General features: G+C 31.8%; 1 protein-coding gene across 1 annotated transcript; it reads left to right on the top strand.

Moving 5' to 3' along the window:
- Nucleotides 1–15864: 15864 nt before the first annotated feature.
- On the top strand, nt 15865–16791 carry LOC140447025 (uncharacterized). Its single transcript, XM_072539613.1, has 3 exons — nt 15865–16099; nt 16292–16465; nt 16563–16791. The coding sequence occupies exons 1-3, from the start codon at nt 16035–16037 to the stop codon at nt 16657–16659; spliced, it is 336 nt and encodes a 111-aa protein (XP_072395714.1). The 5' UTR covers nt 15865–16034; the 3' UTR covers nt 16660–16791.
- Nucleotides 16792–17153: the final 362 nt, after the last annotated feature.

Raw genomic sequence — 17153 nt, 5'->3', positions numbered from 1 at the left:
CAAAGAAATCCATACCATCTGAATGGAATAGAGCCAAAACAATTCTTCTGTACAAAAAAGGAGAAAAAACTGATCTGGAAAATTACCGACCAATGTTAAACCATCTTTATAAACTTTTCACGAGAGTAATCACCACAAGATTAGACAAGAAATTAGCCCTATATCAAAGTAGAGAACAAGCTGGATTCAGAGCAAACTTTGGAACCAACGATCACCTCCAAACAATAAAATAACTCATCGAAAAATCTATAGAATATAAAAAGCCCTTAGTTTTAACATTCGTAGATTTCCACAAAGCATTTGACTCAGTAAAACTCGACAGTGTTATAGAAGCACTAAACGAGAGCCGCATTGATAGCCGATATTCGAGGCTAATATGTAATATGTATAAAAATGCGACAAGCTCGATACAACTACACGCTAACAGCAACCAAATAAAAATCCAAAGAGGTATCCGACAAGCTGATACGTTGTCACTTAAACTTTTTATATCGGCTCTGGAAAAAGCGATCAAAACCCTCGAATCGGGTGACAAAGGAATAAACGACACTACACCACCTAAGCTACGCAGACGATATAGTTCTGATTGCAGACGATTTGGGACAAAGAAAGAAAATGTTGGAAGAACGAAGACCACCAACAAGATGGCAAGACGAGTTACGAAAGACAACAAAAAATTGGATACAGCAAGCGCAAGATATAACACTTTGGAGATAAACAGGGGAGGCCTATGTCCAGCATTGGATTGAGAGAGGCTGATGATGAATTGTTAAATACCTGTATCAAAGAGCGTTACAAAAAAGGCTTTTTATTTGCTAATTTCTCTGATCTATTTACACATCTACCTCATCAATGAAAGTATTTTACAACAACAAAAGAGAATATAGAAGATACGCAGATTAACCAAAATCCAATAAATCAATGATAAAAATAATAATAAGTTGCAACAAGCGTTTACGTGAAGAAAAAACCATTATTATCGGACGAGTATTATTATTATTTCATTATTTTTTTTTAACTAGCAGTATAATACATGTATTTATAACTATACAATATTATAATATGTAAATCGATGGAGGAAATCAAAAAAAAATAAGTGAAATTATATATAGTTTTTTAAACTCCTAAATGACTGGTTTATAAAGGTGAAACAGTGAAATATCTAGTTTATCGATTTTTTCTACCCCTCCACACCTTTAAGGGTTATATTTCTTTTTATGGAAATATTTGGTTCGGGTTAAACAGTTCACGCACGGGATTTGCTGATTAGATATCATAAAAAGAGTAAAAAGTTTCTGAATATATATTTATATAATATAGAAAACAAAGCAACCCTTAGTCCAGGGAGGCGAGGTTTTAAAATATACATCCGTATTCTTACCAAGTCAAAATTTATTCCTCCAAAACAGTAAAATATGTTAGTTATAAGCATTTGCTAGAACTTTTCTTTTTCTATAAGTTTCTGTTTTACAATTAAACTAAGTTTACTATTATTATTAGAAAATTATTGTAGAGTAGAATTTTGTTAAATTGAGCTTTCAGCTCTCACTCTGGAGTCTTCATCAGCAGCTCCGGGAACTCAGATTTCCGTGTCTACAGATGATTTTACTATGATACGCTTCTGTATTGACTGCTCTACTGTTACTTTTCTTTATAGATTATTATTATTCTTCTTGTATAAAGCCATAGTTTCATTTTTGTTCAATCGTGAGGTTATAGTCGTATTTGAACCATTGACTGTCAGATATCTCAACATCTTTGAAGGGGTATTCCTGGGCGGTTTTAAATCTGTGTAACAGGTTGATTTTATTCCTGTCTTCTCAGGTTTCTCTATAATACAATGTCGTTTATTTACAGACATGTCTAATAAGTTAATTGATGTGTGTCTCTTAAGTACTCGTTTTACGTCTGCTGTCACTGCTCTTGGTTTTCTCACATGTGTTAATATTGGTCTTACACGTACTTTCCCACTTAACCTTATATCTCCATTCCTCCAGGTGATATTTTTTAGACATTCTGATATATGAGCTCATTTATTTGCTGGGTTGGTTATGGATATGGTAGAACGGGACAGCGCCCATCTGTGAGCCTCTTAGATAATCAGACCTTCTAAGACGGGTCCTTTGTATTACCCCTTTCATACGGATTAGCCCAATAAGGACCTAGTCTTTAGCGTTTCTGAGGCCCCGGCTGCTCTGGACTCCCATATCTGCTATAATCAGCAAGGGCTCCAAATCTGAGCTCTTTCTGCCACTCCGAACGTCTAATATTTTAATAACCTTACACATTTTCATAAAAGCACCAAGTCTCTTTAAGGTAACTCCCTCATTTGGCTTGGTTGCAAACCAAGGATCTGCCACCTGTGATAGGCCAGTGTCGGGTAATTCCAGAGCCGACTGAGTCTACAGTGGCCGGTTAACATAGTGACCACTAGAGGGCATCTTCCACGATCTAGAAGTAGAAGTAGGCTGTAAGACTTTTGGATGGCTCCACTATGTGAAGCCTAGTCTGTCTCAAACCTCCACAATTAGCACATGAGTTCCTAGTCTTCCGTACAAGAAGCTTTTTGAGACTACCCCTACCACTACTAAACGGCACTCTAATCACAGGTTATAATACCACAGGCAGATTGGATAAGCCCTACAGCTACCTATATTAAGTTAACTCTATTGGTCAAAGCCATATCAGCAAGTAATCTCTTGCACTCAAGAACAAGCTTAGATCTGACTTTGGGCGCTTCTAAAACCCTTAGCGCTGCTTGACTGTCAGGGCTGATAGAAATGGTCCTGCCTGAGAAAGCCCTGTCTATTATCTCCTGAGCACATATCAGGATCGCAAAGATATCAGCCTGAAAGACTGATGTATGGGAGCTGCCCGATTGCTTGATTACTTACACTCTCTTTAAGTTTTCCTTCTTCTTCTTAAAGTGCCCTCTCCTCAATGGAGGTTGGCTACTACAATTTTAAAATCTTATCTATCTTCAGCTGTTCTTATTAGCTGTTCAAAATTTAGCCCTGTCCATTGTCGGATGTTTCTGAGCCACGATAGTCTTTTCCTTCCTAGGCCTCTCTTTCCCTCGATTTTTCCTTTCACTATAAGTTGGGCATCTTGGTACTTATTATTTCTCAGTATGTGGCCTAGGTATGATGTTTTTCTAACTTTTACTGTGTTAAAAAGTTCTCTTTCCCTGCCTATTCTATGCAGCACTTCTTCGTTTGAGGTATGCGATGTCCATGAAATTTTGAGCATTCTCCGGTAGATCCACATTTCAAAGGCCTCCAATTTATTTACGGTTGATGTTTTTAGGGTCCACGTTTCAACTGCATATAGAAGAGTCGACCAGACGTAGCATTTTGATAAACGTAGTCGAATTTCGAGTTTTATTCGAGAATCACAAAGTAGTTTTTTTATTTTTTCGAAAGATTTTCTGGCCTGTTCTATTCTCGATCTTATTTCTAGATCAGGATTTAGGCTGCTATCGATCCAACATCCCAGGTACTTAAATCTATTGACCTGTTCTAAAATGTGCCCATTTATTGTGCAAGGTTGAGGTACGTTTTGGTTTTTTCGGATTGACATCACTTTGGTTTTTTTAATGTTTTCCACGGCTAAGTAAATAAAGCGACTCATGTTAGATAATATTTTTATATTTTGTGTCTCACCTGAAGTTTTTAATGTTTGTAATATTTGCTGAGATTATTTGCTTCATCAACAAAGAAGTAGCTTATTAAACTCGTCTTGTGCAAAATTAATACAATTACAGGATAAATACAAATAAAATAATAAGAAAAACAATTTAAAAGCGGTGTTGTCAGAGTTCAAAAAATAAAATTAATTTTGTTGCTTGGAGAAGTGGTATGCCTCCAAGTGGTTAAAACGGGTTTGCTCTTTTAACGATATGTCAATGTGAAGAGCTAAGATTATACCAAAACACAGAGTTTAAACAAAGGGAAATTAAAAATCATTAACGAAACTTGAATAAAAGTATAAGAAAAAACATATTGAAAGCTAAGCAAACATATAGAAATAAATGATATACTGAAACAAATGCTAGAAAGCATAAACATGTACCTAAGAGACTATCAAAGAGAACTCAGAAAAGAAGTAAAACTCCGAAAAGTAAATCAAATACTCGAATAAAAAAATAATACTAGTAACAAACAAAAAATCACGTAACTAGAACAGACGATAAAAGAATAAAGAATGAGAAAAAACGAAACCACGTTGTTGCAGAAGGAATAGAAATAAATACATATAATAAAGAAAAAAGAAATAAAGAATAAAAATATTTAAAAAATGAACCAGAATAGAAGCATTAAGGATTTTTTACTAATACTTTACTCCTTAAAATTACGGTAAATAACACAAGAAAAATTGAAAATGGAAGCTGCTTAGTTGAGTTAAGAAATGGGTTAAAGAAATAAAAATAGATTAAAAGAGATTGAAACAAAAATATGCAATAATGATAATATTAGTAAAGTAGTCAATTAACCAATAAATTAACGACAAAATTCGACGGATACCAGTGGAAAGAACAAGCTGGTTTTAGAAAGGGATTCAGCACAAGTGACCATTTACTAAGTATGAAAATACTTATAGAACGAGCAAATGAATACCACATTCCTCTATACATATCGTTCATAGCTTTCGAAAAGGCTTTCGATAGTGTCGAATATTGGGCAGTGAAAAGTTCTGTGATTAACAGCAGAATTGACCACAGATATACGGAACTAATAGCCAATATATATATATATATATATATATATATATATATATATATATATATATATATATATATATATATATAAGGAAGCCAAAACAACAATTAAAGTATATGAAGGAACAAAATCAATACAAATAAATAGAGGCGTAAGACAGGGTGACACAATATCACCGAAACGTTTCAATCAGGCTCTGGAAGATATTTTTAAAAGATTAGAATGTGAAGAAAATGGTATAAAAATTTGTGGACAAGGTGGTAAGCTACATTCTTAAAAACAAAATGCGTACTCCCTGTTCTCACTTATGGTTCTCAAACGTGGACAATTACAAAAGCAAACATAGACAAAATCATAAAAATCCAAAGAGCAATGGAAAGACAAATGTTGCACATAAGACTAATGGATAAAAAGAGAAACGAGTGGATAAGAAAGAAAACAAAAGTAAGAGATGTTAGACAAGAAGTTGCAAAATTGAAATGGAGATTTGCCGGACCCAATATAAGACAAAAAGAAGACCGATGGAACAAAATTTTTATAAGTTGAAGACCGTGGGAATATAAACGAAGCAGAAGAAAGCCCCAAATGAGATGAGCAGATGATATCAAGAAGCACGTGGGCTCTAGGTGGATGACTGTAGCGACAGACAGAGAAGAATGGAAAAGGATTAGGGAGGCCTATGTCCAAAGATGGAGCAAAGAAGGCTAATTAGATAGATAGATAAAGTAAAGTAGCAACGGAAAAGGCAAATGGTTTGAACAGCAGTATCAAAATAAAATAATCTTGAGAACGTGGAATGTAAGAGGCACTTATGTGGCAAAAATATAAGAATTAATAAGACAAGAAAGGAAATATATAATTTATATTAAAGAACTACAAGATACAAAGCAGGTAAAGATATCAATAGTCAAGACATAAGATGTGATTTTTATAAAAATGCAGAAACATAGTAAGATACAAAAACAATAAACGAAAGAGATTAATGATACTCCAACCAATATCTGATAAAATGTGTACGATTAGAATAAAAGATATGTTCTACGACCAGCTGGAAATGGAATATGTAAGGCTTCCAAAGTATGATATAAAATAGAAGATTGCAGTGCAAAGATACAGTCACGTCACAAGAAATAAGTGCGAATAATTAAATGCCAGATTAAGGGGATAAAAAAAAATCATAGCTAGAAGAACAATCTTCTTCTTAGAGTTCCGGCTCCCTACGGAGGTTGGCAATCATAATGATAAGAAGAAGAGAGAGAAGAGAAGAAAAACAATGGAAAGACTTAAAAAATTTACTTTACTTGTGGTCAATAATGATCACAACACACGATGACAATGACGACAAATACCTATATCAATATATATATATATATATATATATATATATATATATATATATATATATATATATATAGTCAATATATGAATGATAGTACCATTATACAGGGTGATTGATTAGTGTGGTGAAGCTCAGTAGATCTGTTATAGTAAAAATTACAAAAAAAAGTTATTGACAAAAATTGTAGGCAACTTTAAACTCCAAATTTTAAAATTAGTTACAATCTTACAGGGTATTCCATAAGATGGTGGCAGACCAAACTTTTGTTTTTTTTTTTAAACGGAACAGTCTGTATTTACAAATTATTTACAAATACGTACAAATTAGTACGTGGTGAACTTAATGATCAGTTTGGTGAAAGATGGATCGGAAGGGATGGACCGCTAAGGTGGCCCCCAAGATCACCAGAATTCAATAAAATGGACTCATTTTTTGGGGTTACGTTAAGAACGAAGTATATAAAATACCTCCAACAACAAGGGATGATATGAAAAATGGAATCCGAATTGCATTTCAAATTATTTCTTTACAAATGCTTAGTAATGTAAGCAACTCTTTCAATGACAGCTTTCAAGCATGCATAGATGTTTTGGGAGGTCATTTTGAACAACTTACTTAAGTAAGTTAAGTTAGATTACTGTTGTTTTTAATTTTTCTATGTGTTGTTATTTTTTTTTAATTTCCGTCGGTTATTTTTTATAAATTTTATTTGAAATAAATTGTTTTCTTTTATGTGTCGTTATTTTGTTACTAAATTGATAAACAATAATGTCAAACTGTCAGTTTCTGACAAATCAATCATGTCCAACTTACAATAATTATTGGTAAACGTTAAAATATCTACCAAATTAATACTTTAATGGTAAAATAAAAATATCTAGAAAACTGATAACTTTAGGTATAGAAAGTACTTTATAAAATTTGAAGTACGATATTAGTACTTTTCAATGGTGATATAAAATACAGGATGTTCTATTTAAAATTACCAAGAAAATAATGTACTTGCATTTTGACTTACCCTGTATTTTATTTAACGAATATTATAAAAACGAATATGTTTAATAATTTTTAACAATTATTAAAAAACTATTGTTGCATTAGATCAATGTTCCTATACTCCTTTTTAATTATACAGGGAGTTAAACTTATTACGATTTTCAGGTAATATCGGTTATAACTTTTTAAATACCCGGTATAACATAATAAAACTTTACATTGTTGTGATGATCGACACTAAGCAGGTAGCGACTAAAATTTAATGGCAATTTTCGACACCAGCCCCAATTCCCGTTTTTATCTTACAGGTATATTCGACACCAAATAAATATAGCTGCGACATAAATAAAATACCATATTAAATTAATTTATTTATTTTAATAAAAGTAATGTGCATTTTATTTCTTTATAACTGTAATAATATCTAAATATAATACAACTAGTACCTAATTTTTGTACATTTTACCGTTAATATACTTGTATACAATGATTTATTTGCTATTATAGGAATGATAAAATACAGCTTTTATAAAATCTAACCTACGTATTTGATGGGATCGTAGTTTATCCATCATTTTCTCCAAAAATGCCAATTTAGCCTTAACAGTAGTATCTTTGATTTTTGCTGGTATATGTAAACTATTTATTTTGACATAAGTGTCTACTTGAAATTCTTTTAACTTTTCAATAAAAATAAAAATAGAAGGATGTGTTGAATAAAAAGAAGAATTAAATCTCGAATGAAAGGATTCACAGGCATTTGTGGTCCTCGCAATAGACGGATTCTGATTAGACCATATGTGTGGTGGAAATAGAGCGCTATCGAAAATGTAATTTTCCAGTAAATAATCTGCATATATATCAAGTGTTGCGTTTATAGGTTTATATGACATTAAATCATAAAGAAAGCATTCTTCAACTTCTGCTGGATTTAAATAAGTTAAACCAAACGTATGCCTTAACCATTTTCCAATTTCTGAATTTGTATCCTTATATTCTTGTACCAAACCCAAAGATTGAATTTTTTTAAACCAGTTTTGGTGTAAGTGAAAACGGCATTCACTAATTTTTGCATTGGGCCACATATACAATAAAGTACAGTGAATTGATTTTTCAAAGTCCACAAATATTTCAGTTGGCTCTAATGATAATTGAAATGTTTCAAAAATCTTAGACCTTAATAAAGAAAATAAATTTTTGTATGTCATTGACAATTTGTCCTTTAACAAACAGTATGCTAAAGGAACATAATGTCCATTTTCCAAGCCATGTGTAGTAGATAATTGTAGAAAATATTTGGTTATTAATTAATTCAGGATGATTTAAAAACAAAAAACTTTCATTGCGACAGGTTTTAGGAGAATAATTACTAACCGCGTTATGGACTTCTGATATGCTTCTTGGTAACCTGGTAACAGTTTACGACGACAGTTGTAAATATTCTTTCTTATGCTAGCTATGTCAGGAACCGTCAGCAAATTGGCATCACACTCAGCAACAGCAGTTCTTGTAATTTTGTAATTTTGGCAGGCTTTTCCGATATGTCCTCTTGGGCTTTTCTTTTACATGCATTGCTTACCATCTTTACTTCAAGCTTTTTTGGATCGGCTTCATGATTATGTACCAAATCACTTCTTGCGATAGTGAGGTCCTCACAGCCTATTGTAAACACTTTTGCGGAACACTTAGTGTTTCTTTGGATGCAGCGCCAAAATATCTCGCCGCTTTTTAACACTTTCTGTTTCGAGAACGAATGATGCTCCACCACTAATAAATCTCGACCACGGGAACTTTTTATCAAACTCATTTTTTAAATATCCGTATACGTGCACAAGTCAACGTCAAACAAGAAATAAATTACAACTGAAATAATTTAGTCACAAGTACACAAGTGCCACGCCCCCCGCCGTGACAATAAATATTGGGAAAACCAGCTTGTCCTGCTTGGGTGCAAATGTCCATCGCCGCTAATTACCTACCTACCTGCTTTACGCCACGGTGTCGAAATTTCCTATAATAAAATTTGACCCTTCGATTACCCCAGGTACAAAGACAATTTGGTGTCGAAAGTTCGCCCGCCGGTTGTGATGTGGAAGTGAAGCAAATTTCAAATTTAAAATAAAATACAGGGTGTTCTATTTAAAAAAAAAACATAAGTTTGGTCTGCCACCATCTTATGGAACACCCTGTAAGATTGTAACTAATTTTAAAATGTGGAGTATAAAGCTGCCTACAATTTTTGTCAACAACTTTTTTTTGTAATTTTTACTATAACAGATCTACTGAGCTTCCTTACACTAATCAATCACCCAGTATATGATTCAAATCCTGCAGCTGGTCTATTTTGTTTTACTTTATATAGGCAAATCCTGGTTTTTTCTTATATAATTACCATGTTGTGATCATTAGCCTATTTATACTGATATAAATAGGCGTACGATAGAGAAATTGACAATTAAAATAAAATTTAATGTATCAACTATAATGAATCTATTAACATTATGCACTGACAACACCTCAAAAAATATAGTAATTAAAAATTATACCACACCATAAAAAACCACATGAAATTATAATCTCAAATTACGAAACGCCTAATTTTATAAACTAACACACTAACCACTTTTAAAACTTCCACTTATATCGATCGTGCCTTCACAGATTAATCCAAGCCTTTATTCTTTTATTACAGATTAAAAAGATTTCGCACAAAAGGGAGAAAATAGTGCTATAAAGGGCGTTATCTTTCCAAACAACCAACGGATCTGAACCTTTGAGAAGAAAGAAAAATTTTCACGGGTGAGTACACTGAAAGAAAAGCAAATATAATAAACTTAAGAGAGGGTATTGTAGGAATTGTGTTACGGTGGATGCTTCGGTAGGTTTATATATTCGAAATTTTTGGTATTTTATAAAATACATGCCATATACAATACACGTTTTCTTACTATATTAGCTGCCTTTTTCTTTTAGAAAATATTTCGCATGAACATGATAGAATTTTGGTTCCATCAAATTACAAAAATAAATGTTTTTCTTCAAACGTCAAATAATGATGACATTACTTATCTAACTTGATCCTGTCAAATTTTGATGTCTCCGCCGGCAGCAGTTTTTTTTCCCATTTCTTTACGGCGGAGGGAAAAATGTTGTCATGGCAACAATATGAAACATGTCACAAAGCAACAATACAAATGTCATTAACAACAATTAAACATCATTTTTATTTATAGTAATATTAAAAGTACAATTAGTTAATGAGGCATTTTCAAAATTGAAACCGTGCAAAAATGTTCCCGACTCTTGATACGCATTGGTAATTGTTGATGATACTGATGGTCGAGAACAACTTTCATCAATCATTCCCGATGTTGGCGAATCATGAGGGTTTAAAATTTTTTGAGCATTATCGTTCTTATTTCTTATTGAATCCTCTATATATCCTTCGGCAACAGTGCTTGATTTCCAGCCCCCATGTCGTTTGAGGCATTCTAGATTTCCGCCTCCATCAATTAAAAGTGTTGCTAAAGTTCGTCGTAAAGAGTGACCCGTGTATGCGCTTGCATCATCGTTTAAATTTAAATAACTAGCTACTTTTTGGGCTACTGCGCTGATCGAATGTATTACCATGACGCTTTGGTAACACTTTCCATTTTGGTACTTGATAAAAAATCGGTTTTCTGTGAAATTTTCAGGCCGCAGTGATGCATACTTTTTATACAGTTTAATGTAGTTTTGACCAATTATCGTAAAAGATCCAATTTGTCGTGTTTTACTGTCTGGGATTTTGATAATTATTACATTTTCTTTATCCTCGATGTCCACAGTCTTCATTTTTACCATTTCGTCGCATCGACAGGCGCCGGTAACCCCAATTAACAAAACAATCTGAAATATTTTTATAATTTAGTAGAGTATACTACATGCTTTGCAATATAATTTTTTTACCTTTAATCCTAAATACAACTTATCTGGCGCTTCAAACAAAAATTTATCAAACTCGTCTTTAGTGAAAACTTTAGACTTCTTTGCAGTATATCCTTCGCTTGTTTTTTTTCAGAAAGGCACGTAACTTTAAAAATTTGCTTATATCCACATTTTTTCTAATAACTAACTCGGATTTTATCATAGAGTATCGTGACCACATTGTAGAAGATTTCCATTTATTTTCATTTTCCATTATATTAAAATATGCCAGTAAAACGTCTTCGGTAACTTGCTGTACTCCTCTTGTATCGCACCACTCTTGGAAGTGCTTGTACGCTAACCGATACTTTATTCCGGACTTGGAGGGCCCCAAACGTGCTACTGCATCATTAGCCGCGGACTCAATTTCGTTTAGGTTTTCCATTTTCGCACTAAATTTGCGCTTGCGGTTGCAACAACAATAAGCTGTCTTTAATAATTGCAAACAACTGTCAAACAACTGTAACCGGGGAGACGCAAATCCCACCGACGACTTAATTATTTTAATTTCTAACATCTAGACGACTTTGATAGTTGTCACAGTTAATTTCGAGTAAAAATAGCGTATGAATTGTACTATTTATGGTTGAAAATTGCTACGTTTGAAGAAAAAATAGTATACTTTATTCGGCAAAGAAGCGACTATTCTGGAAAATACTTTTAGATTTACTTGATGTAACTTAGAATAAGTACTGTATTTTGTAAAAATTATCAATGCTTTACAATCGATACTTACCTATAAAACTTTTAAAATTAAAAATCTATCTGGTGAAATTAGAACTGTGACACTATTTAACAGATAACACACAGGAAGTCTTTAAAAATTAAAAGATATCACCAGCCTTGATTCTTCTTCGCGTGCCATATCAGAATTATCCGACGTTGGCGATCAGCATTGCGAAGGCTTCTCGATCTTCTGCAATATGGAATAATTGTTCTGCATTTAATATTTGTGTCCATTCACGAATTTTTTTCAGCCTTGATTAATCACTTGGAATATCAACGACTTGTTGCTGAATAAAAAAAAAATGTCTCAAAGTAAAACAAAGTTGTACAGGCTCGTGATCGGCTTTAAACAAAAATGTTTCATCCACTGATTTGTGGAATTTATACATCAAAATCAAACAATTTATAGAAAAATTGAGCCCGTAAGACCTTCCATTAGCATCGAACAGACCGAGAGTTTTTTCAATAAAACAGCACCTGTTACTGGTGTTCTTTTAATTCTTAAAAGCAATTATTTACCTATCAATATAGATCACTTCTTTTTAAATCGTTTTACATGAACGGAATTAGACTTTACAATAAATTCCCGAAAAAAACTTATCTTGGTTATGACTATATACCATATTAACCTAATCAATAATGAAAAATATTGTTTATTCAATATTTTTGTTGAAACATTTTAAAACGGCTAAGATATTACTTGTTCATTTACAGATAATGGTAACCCATTATACAGGGTGGTCCTAAAGTAATTGTACAAACAGAAACCATAGATTCTGCACTTTAAAATATTACGATTTAAGCCAACTTGCTTTAATAAAATGTTGATATTAAGAAAGATACAGGGTGTTAAAGTGGAAATTTAAAATTCTATTTTTCGCTATAACTTTTACGTTTGTAAATATTTTTGAACAAAAATTTATAATTGGACGCTTTTAAGTAGGATAAATTATAATTTTATACATAAATTAATGTTACTGATAGATGGCGCCACATATGCCACAGGTGTGGCATAGATTTGCGCTTAACTTTTTTGCTCTTAAAGTTACCTCTATTTGTGTTAAAAAATATTAAACATACATTATTTTTACAAAGAAAAGGTATACTTGTTAGTAACCTCAAAATTTAACCGTTTTCGAGATAATCGCATTTTATAAGTCAGCTGCCTCATAATTCTTAGTTGTGATATTTGTGCGGTAAAGCACTCAATACCTGTAGATAAGCATAATTCATAGTTTATTCTTATTAAAACAACTCAGAGATGATAATGTAATATTACAAAATATTTGTTATGGCTGCTAAATGTCTTATTGGAGAAAATATTCTTCATCTTCTTCTTTAGGTGCCGTGTCCGTATTCAGACGCTGGCCGTCATCATGTATACAATTTCCCTTTTCTATCGCTTCTTAAATTTCTATACCTACTGGCGTTGTATTACTTTTTCCCTATTTAAAAATGCTTAAAAACCAAAATATATGGTTTATGTAAGATGGTACACCACCACATTCTAGAGAGAAGGCGTTGAGAACATAGTTAAATATACCTTTTCTGAACGTTGGATTGGACGTGGCAGTCATATTCCTTGGCAATGTGGTGAGATATTGATATAATTATTTAATTTATAAAAAAAACCCAAAATAATACTTATTATTCATTACGTAAATTGTTGTTTACCCATTTTTATTATGACAAATGGAAACTAAATCACAGGTATGAAATAACACACGTGTCTTGTTTCATAATACTTTTGCTACAAATCTTACCTTAAAGACTCAGCATTTTTACAAAAACATCATCGTTGGCCTAATAACCGATATTGTTATAAATATAGTAAACAAACAGGCAATTTAGTTCAGCATAATATTAGTTCGTTAGTTCATAATATTATCATCATTATCATAATAGTCCATTTGTTCGATATGTAATTATAGTTACTCGTAAGCTTATATGAGTGTATATAAGTAACCAATGAATGAGATACATCACAGTTTAACACATTATTTAACCTTTGCGACATAATATACTATAAGATTTGGATATAGATTCGTCCATTATACATTATAGCCACCACGTAGCCCAGAATTTAATCCGCTTGATTTTGGTGTATGGGGCGTATTAAAACAACGTGTCTATAAGAATGCCATAAACATTTGCAACCAAATATGGGAAGAAATAAATACTGCAACAGTTTCTTTAGAACCAATGATGCTATTTAATATGAGATGATTTTTATGGAATATATTGACAAATGAATTAATGAAAATGGTAGACATATCGAACACTTACTTTAACAAAAGTTTAGTAATTTAGTTTAACTATTTCTTAATTTGGTTTGTAAACAAAATGTTTTGATTACGACTTTAATTTAACATAAAATATAAAATGTTTGATGTAAAATCCTATTATTCTGTTTTTTGTCATATCCTATTATTAATTATCCTGCTGATATATTTATTTTATTTAATATTTCGTTAACTATTAACTTTAGTTATTGGTATTTTATACCAGAATTTAGATTTATTAATGTTTTTGTCTATTTTTCCTTCGTTGCCTGGGGTAATTGCCTTAACTCAGAAATATGCAGCTGATTTGTAAAATGCGATTATCTCGAAAACTATTGAGTTTAAAAGTTATTAACAGGTATACCTTTTTTTTGTTGAAATAATGTATCTTTAATATTTTGTATCACAAATACAGTTCACTCAAAGAGCAAAAAGTTAAGTGCAAATTTATGCCACATATGTGGCGCCCTCTATCCGCTACATCAAAGTGTGCATCAAATTATAATTTCTCATATTTAAAAGTACCCAGTTGTAAATTTTTATGCATAAATGTTTACAAACATGAAAGTTATAGCCAAAAATAAAATTTTTAATTTGCACTTTAACACCCTGTATCTTTCTTAATATCAACATTTTATTAAAGCAATTTAGCTTAAATCGTAATATTTTAAAGTGTAGAATCTACTGTTTCTTTTTGTACAATTACTTAAGGACCACCCTGTATATGTTGCGCAATATGAGGGGGTTATTAGGAACCACATCTTGCAGAGTTTAATTAAAGGGTCATCATCAGTTGGCGCTACAGCCCTTCGTGAGCCTTTGCCTGCTTCAAAACATTCTTACATCCTTCAGTTTTTGAACACTCATCCAAAAGAACATTGAGTATATCAACTCCTTTGATTTGACCTTTCAATGAACACATTCCTAATAACTCTTCTAAGACTTCAAAATCTTGAGTAACACCTCGTATAAATATGAGAAGTTGAGCTGTGGAACTAATAGCAGTGGATTCGTCGAGTGCTAATGAAAAAAATTCAATGATCTTAGTTTTTTCAATTAATTGTTCCCCAATATTACCTGACAAAGATATTATTCATCTTTGGATAGTCATACGATTCAGTTGAATTTTCTCAAACGTTTTTGATTCTTCTGGACACATTTTCTTAGCGGCAATTTCTATGCATTCTTTTACAAAATCGCCATCATTGAAGGGGCGACTTCGCTTTGCTATCATTCGAGAAATTTCATAACTAACTTCTGTAGCTGTTTCTGAATCTTGAATGGGTTTTGTAAACATAGCTTGCTGACCAATAAGCTCCCGTTTTAAAGACAACATTTTTTGCTTTCTTAATTCGCCTGTTAACTTGGTAAAAGAAGGATGCTGCGTTTGATAGTGCCTTTTTACATTATATTCCTTTGCAATCGCAAATCTTGCAAATTAAACAAACGACTTTGTTATGCGACCATACAAAAAAGTATTTCTCAGTCCAAATTTCTTGAAACTGACGATTTGCATCTTTAACCTTACGTTTTTTACTAGGTCCTGGCTTCTCCATGTTGCGTTCTAATCCTGGCTAGGATTAACACAGCACCTGAAAACAATTACAGGACCTACTTAAATTACCCATCCTTTTTTAAATTATCAAAAATAATTGATTGAATTTTATTCCTAAGAAATTTTAAGATTTTTATACAGATTTTATATCTGTAATAATGACGTAATTATTACAATTAGAGAAATTCTGATAAAAATAGTAACTTCTTTGTTTTATTTTAATATTTGGCCAACATTAAAGCTAAATTTGATTAAATAGGTAGGGAAACACTTATTAATAACCAATGACGTATAATATATAGACTCAGTGAATGCTTTAAAAAGTGTCCGCAACATGAATACCTTTGTTATTGTTTATTATTTTGATATGAAGTTGTGTGTTTACATATTTTTTGTGACAAGCAAATTTTATTTAAAATTTTTGAGATTCATTTACCTACTATTTTAGTAAAATGCCATTTAGGTATCTTGTTTGTGGTCGCCGAAGTTCGAAGAGCGAAACGTTATCACTTTTCAAGTAAGTTATTTTTTATATGTATGTTTAGGTTATGTTTTGATAGCCAGTGGAGGCGTTTAGTTGTTATTTATTTAATAAATAAATAAATTATTATGCATTATAATGAATAATAACAATTTCCATTAAATTTTTTGTCTTTTTTTTTATTAAAATCATTTAAATATAATTTTTCTTACTAATTTTTTTTCATAGATTTCCTTTTGACGAAGAAAAACAGGAAATTTGGATATACATTTTGCAATTAAATAAGAACAAGCTTTCCAGATGGTCACGTATTTGTTGTGATCATTTTGATCCAAATGATGTTATCATGAAATCTAGCTTTGTTCGTCTAAAAGAAAATGCAAAACCATTAGCTATACCAAGGTGGGTAATGTTTTTATTAAATTTTTACATTAATATTTAATATTTGTATAAATTTTCTGTGTATTGTTTCTTCTATATTGTTTTTTTTTGCATACAGGTCTTCTAAAGACGTTAAAGAGGTGGTAGGAACTAAAGCTCTCCCTAGTCCATCAGACACCCACAATTTAAATTTCGAACTGCTAGCAGTGAACTAACTTTGTCTGCCTCAGAAACTGAGGAACTCTTAGGCAAGAAAAATATTGAAGGGCATGCTGCAGACAGAGAATTAATAGCTAAAAAAAAATAACAAGAGGCAATATTCATTTAATTTTTCATTTGCATTATTATATCCTTATGTTAGTAGCCTTAAATGACAATTTTAAAGTGCCAGTTGCATATTTTTTATTTTGAGAGTTTTTGTGGATAAGAAAAAGCATCCTTAGTAAATCTTTGCTTAAATTTTATTTATGATTCAGGCATAAAAGTCTATTCATTAACTTTTGATGGTGCTGCCAACAATTTATCAATGGCCAATGCATTGATTTTATTTAACTCCTATTTGTACCTTCCTATAAAGATGATGGTAAACGACTTTTCAAAATTATATTTAGGTTGCATTGCATCTGGTACTATTTCCAAATCTAGGTAATTTATAATTATCTCTCCAGATTTGATCCAGGTATCCTTTTACCTTGCTTCCTGACATCTT

Source organism: Diabrotica undecimpunctata, chromosome 7 (assembly GCF_040954645.1).
Source record: "Diabrotica undecimpunctata isolate CICGRU chromosome 7, icDiaUnde3, whole genome shotgun sequence".
In the NCBI taxonomy this organism is placed as follows: domain Eukaryota; kingdom Metazoa; phylum Arthropoda; class Insecta; order Coleoptera; family Chrysomelidae; genus Diabrotica; species Diabrotica undecimpunctata.
The sequence above is the reverse complement of the archived record's forward strand: the minus strand, read 5'-3'. Positions and strand labels throughout refer to the sequence as shown.